Source organism: Coffea arabica, chromosome 3c, assembly GCF_036785885.1.
Source record: "Coffea arabica cultivar ET-39 chromosome 3c, Coffea Arabica ET-39 HiFi, whole genome shotgun sequence".
Taxonomy (NCBI): domain Eukaryota; kingdom Viridiplantae; phylum Streptophyta; class Magnoliopsida; order Gentianales; family Rubiaceae; genus Coffea; species Coffea arabica.
In genome coordinates, this window is record NC_092314.1 from 2,498,395 (window position 1) to 2,515,125 (window position 16,731).

The 16,731-nt window shown below is 36.2% G+C and overlaps 1 protein-coding gene across 1 annotated transcript; it reads left to right on the top strand.

Moving 5' to 3' along the window:
• Positions 1–9,135: 9,135 nt before the first annotated feature.
• On the top strand, positions 9,136–14,310 carry LOC113736773 (UPF0613 protein PB24D3.06c-like). Its single transcript, XM_072081811.1, has 9 exons — positions 9,136–9,488; positions 10,496–10,572; positions 11,813–11,918; positions 12,385–12,477; positions 12,575–12,640; positions 13,060–13,205; positions 13,345–13,453; positions 13,709–13,773; positions 13,916–14,310. The coding sequence occupies exons 1-9, from the start codon at positions 9,267–9,269 to the stop codon at positions 14,061–14,063; spliced, it is 1,032 nt and encodes a 343-aa protein (XP_071937912.1). The 5' UTR covers positions 9,136–9,266; the 3' UTR covers positions 14,064–14,310.
• The last annotated feature ends 2,421 nt before the right edge of the window (positions 14,311–16,731 follow it).

Here is a 16,731-nt window from a genome sequence, read left to right on the forward strand (position 1 = left end):
ATCAAGCTTGATCACCTGCCCAGACCATTGAAGTGGGTGGTATTTATGGAGGAACAATCTGGTTTCCGTACAAGTTCGTGAAGGGGGTCCAGCTACACGCGTAATAACGTAATAAAACTCTTAAGCTAGTTTTTATCATTTCTTAAAGATGTAGCTTTGGTTAGATTAAAATTTGTGGGTCACATTAATTACGCTTGGTTCTTTCTCGGAAGTGACTAATCACAGGTTCACACATAGCTTCCAAGTTAATACTAGACATTTATTAATGGTGTTAAGCTTGGTCAATTATTATTAGGAGAAGAAGTTTGTGGCTACTAATCGGAATCCCTTTGAATCGCCTTAATAAGCATGTTTAGTACTAACTTTTCTTAGTTTGGGCTTATTCTTGTGATTATCCTGCCTTAATTTATACTATAGCAGTAGTACTCTCATTATCTGCACTTGGTGGGCAAGTTTTTTTAATTAAAGTAGCTGCCGAAAGGGGGGCTTCAAAACTATTATTCTTGGTGAAATGACACATTAATTAAGAATTCTTGTTTTGAATCTTAGCTCTAATTGTGATTCTGTAATTTTAGTTCCTTGTGGCAAATGTGGTACAGTGAATGCACCCCCAAAAAAGGAAAAAAAAACACACCGACAACATTTGATTTAATTTTGAGAAGGCTGCCTCACACGATTAGCTAGCTCGATTGTCATTCTTGCATAAACAATATATATCAATGTTGTTCTTGGAAGCATCTCAATGTTCTCGTACATTTAAAGATTATGCTTTCAACACAAATTAGGCACATATAAATTCAGCATAGGCAAAGTGGCAAACCAAACTCACTCGAATTTGTATATTAAAAAAAAAAAAGGAGATAGGAAAAAAGGGTTCAAAAGGAGATGTTGCTTTACTGACGGTCTGTTGCTTTGATCTTGAGCTGTGCCTAGAGTCTCACAACAGTCCTTTCGAGATTAAGAAGCAAAATTTACTGACGGTCTGCTACTTTGATCTTGAGCTGTGCCTAGGGTACCTTTTTTCATTTGCTAGGGGGGGTGGGGTGCGGTGGACAAGGGGCACAAATGGTTGCAGGTGTATTCATTTTGTGCCGGTTGTATTCATTTTCCACAACGCGTAACTTCTATTGCACATGATGTAACTTACTTTGCACACGACATAATTTTACAACACTTTTTTGTGGGCCCCACACATGGCGTGAAAATCGAGTTACATGCTGTAATTTGAGCCGCACAAAATTTTGAGGCCACATCGTGGCCGTGAACCTTCAGGAACGGTTGTCATTCCTGCCCCATTTCCGGGGTGTGGTGGTGGAGGTTAGGCTTCTTTTGTCACTGCAGAGTTTCCTCACTTATGTTGCATCTTGGGAATGGAATTTAAGAAAAGATAAAAAGGGTTGTGTAGATGTAACAGCTTTTCTTGTTCGCTTTCAATTCCAAGGGTGGGACATGATGATTTCTATGGCATTAGATGAATGGCAGACTGAAGAATCGTTGGGGATAAAAGCAAGAGAATATCTGTAAAATTATTTTGGGGGAGAAAATGGTGGATGAATCTTGGAATCTGAAGATATTCAGAAAGCAATGGGGGGGGGGGGGGTGGAGGTGATGCATGTTTATTACTGGTAAGACTTCATTCTCCCTCACTCCAACTCAAAACTACAAATCAAACTCCTTTGGTTCGTATTCCTTTTCATCAATTTATCAGATAACTAATGGAGAGAGGATGAGGTTCGATTGAGTATTAACCAGCTGCGCTTGTCCCTTTCTTTTCTCCCCACCTTCAGTTTTGTAATCATTTTTAAAGGAAAATAGCAAAGTCACAAACACAATAATTTTTATATATTGAAAATTATAACCGGTTGTTAGCTACTAATTCCATTTGGAGGTGATTGAACCACCTAGCTACTTAATTATTATTATTAATTTTTTGGCGTTCCCATCTTCCATTTTATAAATACGTACTTAAAGGAATTTCTTAAATTGTAATTAAGCTGCATTAATTAGAAGGTGATCATCACAATTCAAATTTTGACACATACTACTATTTATAACGTACTCTCAAAATATTACCTTTAAGAATAAACAGATCGAATCGTTTGGAAGTGCAAGATATATGCATATGGTTAATTAAGGCAATGAATTAATTCACTGATCAGTGCTTTCAGGACTTTATGCATGCATGCTTTGAAGTTAATTTGCAATTAAACCGCCTTCTAAGATAAAATGAGGCAGTACTTACTTGCTTGTTACCTAGTTCCAGCTAGGAAAAGTGAAAACTCAGTTGGCATAAATTCATCAACCATTTACTGATTCTGCTTCCAAACTATTGGAAGATTGAAGTCAAAAGCTGCATATATAGATATATCAAAGCCGGTTTTTCCTTTCATAAGATACCAATAGTGGTATAAATTCTTAGGAGCTGCATCTATTGAAACTTACTACACCTTTCCCATTATTCGATCGACCCTGAATTTTTTTTTTCAACAAACAAAAAAAAAAGACAGAGAAAAGAAAATGCCTTGTGATAAGCTTGGTGTTTTAATTTGTGATCAAGATAAGCCAACCCTTAGCTAAGATTCATTTACTTGAGAAAATTCTTCCTAATCATCATCAGTGTGGGACTTGCTTCAACTACCATCATATGACACTGTCACCATCAGCAGTACGTTAACGTTAAAGAAAGATCACACACACACACACACAGAGCAAAAAAGCCAATCTTGAACCCTAGACTCTACGGTGATCGAGGGGAAAAGGTTACGTAATTAACGTCCATCTTAAGCGTCCGTGATTAAAATATATGTACGGTTGCAAAACGATTAATTGGTACTTAATGAACTGCATGCTCAGCTAGTGAAGCTGTGATTAATTCTTAATGATATCTATAGGTCCAAAAGACATTATTACAAAATTAGGAGGGGCTTGGGATGCATTTTGTCTTGCATATAAATATATAATCTTAGTTCCTGGCTGGCCCTCCATTAAAATCAGTAGTATTAAAAACTTGTGCATATATTAAAGTGGCTTTGCAAACCAGAAAAACAAAGTTATCATCGTCCAAGCGCCAAAAGCACTGATCATCACATGACATCTTTAAACCATCAAATTAATTAGTTCCTAGCCTCACCAGAGCATTTTCTTCCACCTTTTCATCACATTTTTACGTAACGGACACTGCTTGTGAGAGGTTAATTAGTCCACCAAAAGAAATGGAAATTGGGGTGAAATTTTCAAATGTACGTAGGATCGATGTTGAGAAACCTATAAAGATTTCATAGCATCATATGATCCTGGGGAAAAGTGTTTGCCAGCAGCAAACTGACTGGTAAACTCAATCATGAAGAGAGACCATGTCACTATCTCGAAGAACCCACTTTCGAAATAGTTAATACATATATATATATGTGCATAGTTATGGTACATATAATTTTTTTTTCGGTATTTCAAAAAAGAGAAGTAGTAATCAGTCGAACTAATTAAGATCGAGCATCTTCTTTCCAAGGAGTTGAAGCGAGGTAGTAGCTAGTAATGATGTTTAAATCAATTCTTTTTGTCATCAAGATGATGATGATAGGATCATTAAGTTCGTGCGTGCGGGAAAGCAGAAAAGTTGTCTTTTATAAATCAAATTCAAATGCAAGTGCCATTGTGCAGTTGTGCAACTTGAATACAGTGCAAATTAAAATACAAAGCTAAAAGGGAATTGTTGGATCACCTTCCTTTCCATTGAATATACATCCTTGGTCATGGAAAATAATCATCATCATTTTTTCTATTACAATATATCCAAGCTCTAGTTGGCCATAGCTTGCGCTGCTTTCCAGTCTCCTCAAATCTTTTGCATCGACTGTGCATTAACCTCTTTAAGCAAAATCACAACAAAACTGAACCAGACAGGCTCGTCTTTGAATACGCAAATCAATTATGTTCCTGAGCGCTCATCTTTGTATCGCATGTCACACCATTGAGTTAAGTGCATGCTAACACACAATAAAAATTCATCTTTTGGTTAATTAGCCAAACAAACTTTTATGTCCTTTGAAATGCAAAGAAGAATTAACGAATGATAAAATCATTGTGTCTGATCTCTTTCGCAACATAGAAATTTGAGGAAAGAAAGAGAATGCATAAAAGTGATTCAGACTTGTTAATCACATCGGTCATCTCAATTGGACTTTTTGATAACCAAGTGGTGTAATTTATGTCTCTAAGAGAATCATTTGGCTCACTATCCATCCAAGCAGAACTGAAAAGAAAAAAACTGTAGTGGCAAATGGCAATCATGAGCTAAGTCAATGATGCATTTCTTTATACAGAATGGAGAAATCCCATGTATTCTCTAAAGAGCCTCCGTGCGGGCGAAAACCTTAAAGATAATATATAAATGCACACACTTGGCTAGGGACAAGAGGCATTTCGCACTTTCCTAGCTCACTATTTTTGTAATTTATTTTTAAGGGTCATTTGTTGAGTCGGGTCCACCTTCTTTTGATTCCAAATTGACCATACTGACTTCCATTCATTGCATTCATCAAAAATTCCTAAGCATTGCTTTGTTTAGTGTTTCTATTCTTAGTGTAGCTTGGTGGTAGATGTCACAAAATTTAATGTATCTTGGTGGTAGATGTCCCAAAATTTTATGATTTAGTAACTATAATAGGTAGCTCCAAGGGAACATCGACCAACTAATTTGTTTACATACAAACTCTGGATTTCAAGAAATCACACCTTTGCCTTCTTGTTTCCTCAATGGATAATACTCAGACATATCCCGGTGATGGAATTTTGAGAGTGTTTTGTTTATTGGCTATTCTATATTATCCCATGTTAAAATTACTTTTTTTTAAAAAAAAAAAAACAATTTTTCTATAAGAGAGCGGTAGGATGAAATTAAGTAGAAACTTTTTTTTCCTAATAAGTGAGGTGTGGGATTTAAGCGAAAAATGGAAGGGAGATTTAAACCTAAAAATAAAATCTCTACGTCCTGAAATTTTAACTTTAATCACTGAATCAATGCCTTTCTCGACCATGTTAAAATTACTTATTTCTTGTTAAAAACAATCATTATTTCTTAGCCGATTTAGTGGATCATGGTAATTCGACATTTTCTGCTTTGTGAAGCTAAGAAGAAGTTGAAAGAAGGTTCTTGAATTAAGGAACTATGCAGCGAGGGGGAATGCTTAATTATGTAACGAGACCCCGTCATTAACCTGTCAACTTCATCAATTAAGCCAAAGCTAATTATGTAACCTTGGTTGAGCTGAAATGTCTGTCCTGCCAAAGACAAACAAAGAGCAGACAAGAGCGGACTATATATTACTACTAGCTCCTATATGCAGTAAACCAAGCTGTTAACCAAGATTCGAGAATCATGCTTATACTCCAATGTTTCTGCCAAACCAAGTTGCTTTCCCATACCTATACTGCCAGAAGAATTGCTAGCTTTAGACAATTATACACTTGCATCAAATTGACAATGCATATTTTCGTGTAGTTTTGGTCTGCAGGATGGCAACCATCACCAACACAACAATTCTACTTCGTATGCAATTGGGATGAAAAATATACTAGATTGTCAAAGGAATCAGAGACATGATAACCTCACATGCATGTACGTACTCCTCATCCTAATTACCAGCTCCACTGCTTGAATCCTATGATTTTATAAACATTTTTTTCTAACCTATCAGTTTTAATTTGGTAATGTTGTCCATATATATACACTATATACTCTATGAAGGACCGCTATTTCTTTTAATCTATTTTAGGACCAATCTTTCCTTTCACAGTTCAACTTTGAAACCAATATTCTTCTCTTTATCCCTTGATGGTTATCACTTTCATTAGTTACGAAACTACCATATTTTGTCTGGTGAGTTGAGTTTTGTATTAGTCATTAATTTTAGGGTTACCAAACTGTCAATACGAACACATAGTCGCGCATTAGCTCCGCCCTAAATTGACCACTCAAAACTTCGAAGCAAGAAAGTAATGGAGAACATAAGTTGTCTTTATTTGGTAACAACATTATGCCTGCTAGTTGTCATAAAGAACTACTTGAAAAACCCTCAAGTATGCCGGCTAGTCTTTTCCTCTCTCTCTCTCTCTCTCTCTCAATATTCTCCAACTCAAGAGTCAAGACATGAGGAGAGGGGGGGGGGGGGGGGAGAGGGAAGAAAACCTTGGGATGCAGCTTGTTCTTTACTTGGCAGGAAGCACCAGGATTGGTTATATAACGCATGGCCCCTATTGACATCCGGCAAGTAAGCACCAAGATTGGGTACCTTATTGGCCCATGTTTACATGACACTGCTGAAATCAAACTTTCTCCATTCCTACTGAAAAAACTTTTGTGCAGAAAAAAATCAAAAAGAGGACCAACCATAGAGATTTACCATGCATACCTAAAGAAAACAAGAAGTGTAGCCCACTTGATTGGTTTTTGCAAGGGGAAGCCTCAAAGCCCTCAAGCCATAGTTACTAACCCCTACCCGGATACCAACCCGACAAAGTTACTGGTTTAATGGGTTTGGCGGTTCAACTGCAAGGTCACTTGTTGAACGGGTGGCAACAGGATACAGTAGAACGCTATACATATTCATATTAATGTAATTATTGAATTGGTATTTTACTATATTCATGTTAATGTAATTATTGAATTGGCGGTTGGGCTGATGACTAAATCAATTGATAATTAAGGATTTACTAGTGAACTGATGGGATGTTGACTATTCAATAAATTTGTTCCTTATCTTGCCCAATTATTAATTTAGGACTAGATGATGGATTTATTGAGTTGACCAATTAAATCATCTCACTGTGACAAATTTAATAACTATGCATCAAACAATTTCTTCCAAGGAAAAGAATGGATACTTATCATGTAGAAAAGGAAAGGAACGTAGGGCAGAGAACAAAGGCTCATTAGCAAAAGAAATGAAACCTCCTCGATTTCTCCATCGGTGTTATATTTTTCGTCCCTTTTGTTCTTGACTCCTTACCTTGCCTTTGCAAAGTTAACTCAAACATAAAACCGGTCATTTCTGCGTTTTCCTTCCAAATATGAATTGCCTAATCCAAATGATGTGATTAAGGATCATGGATACATAGTTATAAAACCCGGCCTGATCCAGTGGTTGAATCGATCGGCTCGATAATCCGGGCGTTAGAATGGGCCGGATCTCTAGTTGGATCGGACAAACAATTAACATGGTCAAATCCGATTGACCCGGTGGTTCAATCAAGAACCCGCTCGATTTTTCAATTGACCTAGTTTATATATTTTTTTTAATTGTGGGTCTGTATAATTGAAACAAAATGTATATATGTTTTTGATAAGATTTGTACATTCGATCTTTATTTAAATATGTATAGACTTTACCACTTGCTTAGTTTTTATTGGATAACTAAATATTTTTTTATAAACTTTTTTATTTTTTTATTATACAATTAATCCTTTTAACTTTTAAATTGACAATATTTAATTAGTTAGAAAATTACTTTATTTTTAAATAAAAATAAAATAATGAAAATTAATGCTATATTTTTTAAAACAAGCGATATATATTTTGTTTTTATACTTGACTATATTATTTATTTATTTAAAAGTACGATAACATGAAATTAAATCTTCTATTAATGTCTATATATCTATTATATATCTTTCTAAGCAAAATAATGAATATCTAAAAGCACTTTATTATATATTTTATGTATATTAAAATTACTATTTTATATTTATAAATATTAAATTAATACTCTTCGGTTCAATTAGTACTAGTTGAACCAGTGACCCGATCCCTTTGTCCGATTCCTCATCGGGCCGAGTTTAATAACTATGCATGGATATTAAGATGAGAATAAGAAAGAGGTAGCAACTAGAGTTGTAAACAAGTCGAATCGAATCGAGTATCTCATGTTTGAACTTTGTTCATTAAGCGATTCGAACAAGATTCGTGTTCGTTTGTTAACTTTCGAACTCCAAACATGTGTTCGTATTCGACTCGATAAACAAAGTTTATATTCGAGTTCGAGTTCGTGTTCGACTTGTTTAACATAAACGAGCAGTTCGCGAAACATGCTCGAAAAGCTCAAATCCAGATTATTTTAAGTCTTAAATATGTCATACAAATCATTAATCATCCTCAAAAACAATTAAAGTATTAAGTGATTAAATTCTATTATTCATTAACAATATAACTAAGATTAACATAAAAACAACAAATAAAACAAAGCAATTTGCCCTCCAAATATAAAAGTCCAGCCATAAATTTAATCCTAAAATTTGTCAAATGACAATTATGTCGATGTTCGCGAATGTTTGTCAAAACTCACGAACATGTTCGTGTTCGCTCGATTATTAATTTAAAAAAAAAATGTTCGAACTTGATTCATTTAATGTTTTAAATGAGTTTTTCACAAACACAAACGAGTCGAAACGAACCAAGTTACCAAACAGTTGGATTCGTTTAATAGCTCTAGCAACTCTTTGATGAGAATAGTCTTCATCTCTACTCTTTGGTTCAGACTTCAAACTTAACCACACTTAAAACTAATGAAGGCCAAACAGAAACCCGCACCTGTACAATTGGTTAGACCTTTAATTTACAACTTCCATGTGGACAGCAGTCACAGCACCCCTTTCCATGAACGGCCAATGCTATAATTCAGGTCTTTCTTGATGGTGCATACGATCCAATCCATTAGCACAACGCAGTGGCTGGGCTTTTTGCCAATTGGCCTAATCCAACAAAAAATCAAAAACAAAAGGGTCATACAAACTTCTATTGCAACTTCCACCGGATGTAATTGTGCAACCAATTAGTCTCAAAACTTGCAACTTTTTGTAGCCTTTGAAATTAGTACATGTTATTTCATGTATAATTAAGCAAAGTTCTGCTCAATTCAGTCTATTCAGATACGAATCATATAAGCCAGTGGGAGCCGATTACATTGACACCCCTATAATCTATCTATGATTGGGTACAAAAATACTTACGAATGATTGGGGTTTCTTGTTTAATTCAACAGATCAGTGAACAACTGTGTCACTCAAACGTGTGACATTGCCTTTGTAATATTTTGTTAATCAACCCCATAATATTTGTAATACCATAGGACCAAATGTAAGCCGAAAAAGAACAAAAAGAAAGAAAGAAAATAAAAAAGATAATTCATTTGAATCTTGGCACTGCTAGAAAGAATAAAAAATTTCTCAAGTTTTTTCCCCATAAATATTTTGGGATGAAACTAAAACTACCGCTATGAATCTTTCGACTTCAGCTTCCCTTTCATCCACGTCATCGTCATCGTCATCGTCATCGTCTTCTTGGCTCTCCGGCATTGTCCGAGGCCGTTCCGGCAGTCTCAAGATGGCTAATAATTCTTCCGCCCCGGCGGCCGCAGGCGGAGACGGTGGTGGACCAATTAACAAGAAAAATCAGCTGGTGGGTGTCATGTTCAAGTACGGTCCTAAGTCTATTCAGGTAAGCATAAAATTTGATTATTTTTCTTTCATTTCTTGTCTCTCTACTTTCCCTTTAGTTAGTTTCTTATGATTTGATCTGGGCTTTTCCTAATTGTTCTTTTTATGCAATGAATTATTTATTTTTTAGTTCCATGCTGAATTTTCAAAATGTGATATTGGGTATTCTTTGTTGTTATGAAAAATTGTGTTCTTGGGTTGAATTACGATAATTCATGAAAATTCATGGCTAGTATGTCAAGGATTAGAACCTTAGAGGGAAGAGAAGTAGAGGGGCGGGGGAAGAAACCTGTAATTTTCTCAGAGATTAAATATTGAGGTCGAATTGTTGCTATGACGGATGGATTTTGGCAATGGCATGGCTATCTACTAGATGGATGAAAAAGGAGGAGCTACTTATAGAAATTAGACTGTAAATTTGATACAAACATGTACATTGAGTATGGGGAAGAAATCAAATTTGGACCTTTACTCTGGGCAGGATTTGGCACATGCGCAAGGGAATAGCAATTTAAGAAGAATATTGATGACGTTATTCAGGGAAGCAGCATAGTTCTCTCCCATCAATGGGTTAGGCTAACACCCTAATTTAAATTATGAGCAATATAAATCGGATTATTATGGATAGAATAGAATCTTATTTTGAGTTGGCATTTAATACTGTTCCTTATAAACAAGATTAGGTGGCTTTTAAGTTGAGAAAAGATCACAGTTGTTTCTCCTCTCGAATTATGTAACATGGATCAAGATTACTCTGTCTAGTGAATGAGTTGACACGTGCAGTCACCACCATATCACTCACAAAGCTTTCAACTTTGGCCATCAATTTAGTTTCCTGCTTTTGTGAGTCATAAAGTGCTGTGGAAGCATTTGCCTTTGTTCGGAGTGTAGTAACTCAATGCCATAGGCAGCTGAATGTTGTGGGTTTATTTGTATTTCTCTTTTGTTCCACAGTCTATACATGTATTTCTGAACATGGTGCCTATGAAGTGTTTATGCTTGGTGCAGGTTGCATTCAAAACAGGTGATTATAAACAGCAAGTGATTTTTATTGGGGGACTGACAGATGGATTTTTGGCTACCCAGTATGTGTTGTCATTCTGATACAGTAATACTATAAGTTTGTTGCACCTTATGAAGTTCCTTGCTTATTCTGTCTCCTGGTTTTGGTTTTAGCCCGTTATAGTGCGTGAACCCCTCTGTGGTATTCATTGTGGTTGATCATCGGAATTATTTGTGAATTGTTTATCAACCTGTGGCTAGTTGAAGAGTCGAGGATTTTTCACGGTGGCTACAATTGGTCAATCTGTAGTTATGAATGTAATATGTTGACCAAAACATTAGATGTAATATGTAGTGAAGGAAAGTATTATGGAGTCAAGTAATTAAAGGATGTGACAGTTTTTCATCCTGATTGAAAGCAGGGCATTCTAGAACAAACATGAGAAAGATGAATCATGCATTATTTTAATGATATGTGAGTGTGGCACTAGGATTTTTCTGACTGAAACTGAATATGTTTAATCATGATTAGCTGGGTTTTTTTTTGGGGGGGGGGGGTCTCTTCTTGCAGTTAATATTCCAATAATACTCAATAGAGGGTTGCAGAGGTAAAAATGTTATGTTCACCAGAGGCAAGTAAAAGAAGTAATGTAAGAGTTAGAGACATTGAATGATGGTGTTGAAAAGTGGATGGAAGTAACATATAGATTAAACATGTTAATTAAAGTAAAAGCAAGGTTTCTTGCACCAGGAGTATGTTGGGTTTGAGAATACAAGTTTCCATGGTTATCTATGATAGTTTTGCTGAAAAGGCATCCTGAAGTAATTAATTGAATATTACCAAACCTGAGAAATTTTGGGCTTGCTGTGAGGATCTTGATATGTTTAAGTCTGGACTCATGGTGATAGCGGGTTTATTCTTAGGATATTCAGATTTACTGGTATGGTACCCAAGCTTTAGAAAGGAGACAGTATATGGGACCTGAATACTATAGGATGGAGTAATTCTTAACATTGCATGACATGCTCTCATAAATTTATGCTGTCGTTGGATTTTCATCAGTTGAAAGAAGCATTTCTATGCTCTAAGCAACCATTCTCTTTCGTGTTTTCACTAATCATTTGCAGAGCAGGTGCAGAGTACTAGCATATTGTATGCCTCTGTATGTAAATTACTGCAACATTGTATGTGTCTGTATGTTCTTCATTCAATGTTTGCAAAGGATCTAAGTTCATCTGCATGTCAAGCTGAATTGGCAACACAAAAACAGCTTAACTTGAATTGGTTGGTATAGCTCCTAAGGGAGATGATATATTTTGCAGGTACATGGAGCCTTTGGCAAGTGCCTTGGAGAAGGAGAAGTGGTCACTAGTTCAGTTCCTGATGTCATCCTCATATAGCGGTTATGGCACATCAAGTCTGAAGCAAGTAAAGTAGTTCCTTTCAGCATTTATCTTAAAGTTCTTCAATCAAATTTGCTGTTAGTGTGTATTTGTCAATATATGTCCTTAAGCTTGTCATATATCATTTGCACTAGTATATATCTCATTCTAGTATTGCTAAGTTGCTTGCCTTGATGTCCGTAATTTTCAATTACCATGAAAGTGGTATGTGGGAAGAGCAATATACTATTATCTTCTAGATAAGCAGGTTCTTTTCCTATTATTATTTTTTGGTTAATTGAAACTTATCCCCCTCTTGTGAAATAAAAGTTGCCAAAGTAAATTGTGCACACATTGCTTAATCCAATTTTCTTAAGATTTGGAACTGCTTAGTTTGCAAGTTCATAACCTTGTGCTTGTAGAGATCCAATGTGGCACTAGTTATGTAATTTTTGAATGATATCTTTTCTCTTTGTTTTGCATATTCACTTTTCTGCTTATTTATGCTGAAGGATGCTATGGAGCTGGATCAATTGATAAATTACTTAATAAACAAGGAAGACTCTGAGGGTGTTGTACTGCTTGGACATAGTACAGGCTGTCAGGTGATTGCCTCTTTCTTCTTTTGCTTTAACGTTGTATGCATCAGAGCATCTGAAAACTGTGTAGTTGTCACATGTCTGACTTGGTTTTATGGATTAGGACATTGTGCATTACATGCGGACAAATACTGCATGCTCCAAAGCAGTCCGTGCTGCCATTTTGCAGGTAATTTAGTTAATCCATTTAGTTTTACTCTACTTTCAAGATATATATTCAGCTTCTCAATGTCTTGGTGATTCAATCTTTTAACCATCTTATTCTTTGAAGCTAGCTTCTCTAAATTGGTCCTTAGATAACAAATAAGAGATAAAAGAGAGAAATTTAAGAATCTCTCATGCCTGAATCAGTGCACTTTTGTGTCTGCATCCACACTCGTCCCTTTTGTCGTGACAAGTGCCCCTTGTAGTTGGTCAAACATAATATATATTATCTGATGTTTAAAGGAGAATGATTAATCTGCTTAGTTATACTGTCTTTTGTTCAGTGTATTACTTGACAGTGTTGGTACTGTGATCATTACTGTATGTAATGTTGCCTGGACGGCGAGCTTTAGTTTCAGCTTGTTGACAATGTTGGCTGTTCAGGCACCAGTTAGTGATCGGGAGTACAATGCTACGCTCCCCGAAACTGCTTCAATAATTGATTTGGCTTCAAAAATGATAAGTGAAGGCCGAGGGTCAGAGCTAATGCCCAGGGAAGCAAATCCAGATGTCCCTATGACCGCCTATAGGTGACTAATTGCATATTGTTAACTCGTTATTGGCCTGTGGTTATCGATAAACCTGTTATTGGCTTATGGTTACCAATAAAGATATGTTTGAATAGGGTCATCTTACCTAAATGACACCAAATGGCAACATGTCTTGTAGATATCATTCGCTTTGTGCATATAATGGTGATGATGACTTGTTTAGCTCCGACTTAAGTGAGGACCAGCTGAGGCAGAGACTTGGACACATGTCCCACACACCTTGTCAGGTAGGAAATTGCAGTACATAGTTATGTCCAAAATCAGTAATTTTTTCCATCGCATTTGATAGACCAAAGGCTATATTTCTAGCATGACATGATTTCTGGTTGGTTGAATTGCTTGAACGCAAACTGAATTTACACCTGCAGATTTCATTTATATGGCTACTCTGTGCCTGTGATCACCATATCTTGGTTGTGATGTGACTATACAAGATGCTTTGTAATGGTCTAGAGTGCCATTCTAATATTCGTGTTTTGCAGATCATATTTTCCATGGCTGATGAATATGTACCAGAGTATGTTGACAAGACAGCGCTTGTTGAGAGGTAAGACTTGTAATCTTATCAAAGTTTTTAATCGTGTGTCTAATATTTGTTAGATATGATGAACATGCTTTAACTTGTTTCACCTGATCTGTGTCGTTATTCTGACCTCTGTTTTTGTCGATATTTTCTTGTACGTCTTCAGATTATGCAGAGCAATGGGTGGTGCAGAAAAGGTTGAAATTGAATGGGGAAACCATGCCCTGTCCAACCGAGTTCAGGAAGCTGTCCAGGCAATAATAAACTTTGTCAAAAGAGAGGGACCCAAGGGATGGGATGACCCATGGAGTTAAATATCAAATTTTTTTTCCTTTTTTTTTTTTAATTGTTATGTCATTGAATTCAGGCAATGGTGGTCCTCCTTCTTTAATTTGTTTGATTTTTTTATAGGTACGGAACGGCATCTATAGCAAAGCTTGTACATTAGTATAGTTTCTTTTCTTCTGGAAGAATTTATAGTTTCAATGGAAAGTTCAAAGACTTGTGTATCTGACATAATTGTGGCAGGAATGAAGTGAAGGATTATCTGTTGTTTCTGCATTGGATCTCGGTCTAATTGTACGGTGTGATTAATTTCTCTTTACGTATGTATTCCTAACACCCAATCAACGATGACAGGGAAGATTTTTCCTGTTCTAAATGATTGGTATGGAATTTGAGGGTTTCTCATATACCACCAGTCTTGGGTTTCACAGTTTGCACATTGCTGCTTGTGAGCTCGACTTACTTGGACGCTGGCATCAGTCATAACTGATGCCACCAACTACGTTTTGGTTTGCTCAGATCTGTGCTCTCCATTTCTCGAGAAGATGATTTCGCTACTAAGATTGCACGTGTTGAAGGGTCTGTATTTGCAATGTCACTGGTGTGGTGATTAATGGTAATGGGCTGCTCAATGGCGATGGAGCTTCCACTTTTATGAGTATTAACAAATACAATAAAAGAATAAAAGTAGCAGTAGTCCTCCTCTGTACCATGATAAATTCATTCCTCCCATGGTTGTAGCTGTGGAGAAGTTTGCGACGAAATCAAGGTAAAAACCAAAAGATTGCCTGTGCCCAGATGGCCAAAAGATTCAAGAATCACATTTACCCAACCCTGCCAATTTCCACCACCACCCTCAAGGCAGAGGCACATGCCTAGTTTTATGGATTCCTATCCTGCTAAGCTTCAAGATCCTTCTCACCTGCAGTTACCTTATCCTTTAACTCCTCCATCTAAACCCTTTACATCTATTCCATTAAAATGTTAACCAAATGCAGTTGGGAAATATTTTACTCTGTCCAATTGCCATTCATGCAAATATGCTGATAACTTGAGCTTTATCGAAAAGCAGAAGTTCGAACTTTAAAGCACCCACGCAGTCAAAAACTAAAGATCAAACTTGTTGGCTTTCAATGTTTCAACATGCAGAAAGTAGGAAAATGCCAGAATTTAAAGGCATAGAAGCATAATGTACTATGGAAAGGAGAAAAAAAATTATCAGTAAAAGAAAATTTAAAAGAAGCAGTTTCCCTAACCAGTTATATATATCCATGGATATTTCATAGTTCTTAACACCAGATTGATGTAAGATTGTTCCATCCAAAAACTGGCCAGAACTTCTATTTCCGTTTTACATATTTTCAATGGTACATATTAGTTCAGCTAATAAGGCAATCAACTTTGTATTGATTGTAATTATTCATTAAAAACAATCAATGTGATTGGTGAGTGGGACAGAGAATGGTAGCTGATGCATGTGGTGGATGAGGGGAACATATGATATCTTGCCATGTGAGATTGTTTCATGAGACTGACAATAGTATAGTAACAAGCGAATTAGCTAACCTGCCTCTCCTGAGCAGCTCGTTTGGTCACGGAAGCTCCTAAGCGACCGTTGTCCATCTCCCCTACCAGGGATCGAGTCCAGGGTTAACGTGTTCGAGGGGACGAGGTCTCTCCTCTCGGACCGGGGGATTAGTCGGGTTCGGTTTATCCGGTGATCCGGATACCCCTCCGTCTGGGAAAAAAAAAAAATTAGCTAACCTTCCTCCCATTGTGTTATGGTATAGGAGGTAGTGCTAGCTACAGAAGGAGGAGGAGGATGATGATGATGATGGAAATTAAATGAGGGATTGAAGAAGGATTTATGCAATGACCACAACGAGGGACCAATCAATAGTAATTCTCCAAAAAAAATAATTGGATAAATATTTCCTCCAGAAAAAATGCTCGAGACATGTGAGAAAGCTATTAATTCTTCTTCTACCGTTTTCCTTTCCTTGAATAGTTGAATTAAGCTTAGTGTTCTAAAAGAAAAGTACAGTGGCCACAACATGGGCTGGAAGATTGTTAAGGAAAGTCCCCAATAAGATACTGCATGGCCCTTTCATGCAAAGATCGAGCTAATTATGAGGGCCTTGAATCTTGCCTAATAAAATACTACTGTACGATTATTTAAGAAAGGCCACAAAACAAGGGTAACTTATTGCAGGATGATAGAATGAAAGCATTCACTTCATTCAACTGTTTTTTCTCAATTAAACATGAAGCAGTCTTGATTGGATCGAAGTTTTTCGCAGCAAAAAATTTCTACATTTTTTATGACCATATTTTCTAAATATATATTTTTTTTAAAATTTCATATACATCAAATCATTATAATATATTTTTTTTATAAAAAAAATTCTAAAATTGGAAATCCAAACATAGCCTTTAACGGTACATTACATTCGTCCTTAGATGGAGGGATCTATGAAAAAGCACTTTAGTGTTTTGAGATGTAAAATTCAACTCGATCACTTTCTTTCCCAAAAGTAGCTTTCGAATTTGATCGTCTGGCAAGTTCGTTTCGATTGCTGTTTATTTGCCAAAATATATTTACTTACATCATCATTACAATTTCTAACACACCTTTTTATCTTCTCAATTATCATTTTATCTCACATACATTACATCACAAAAAGTGCTACAGTAAAA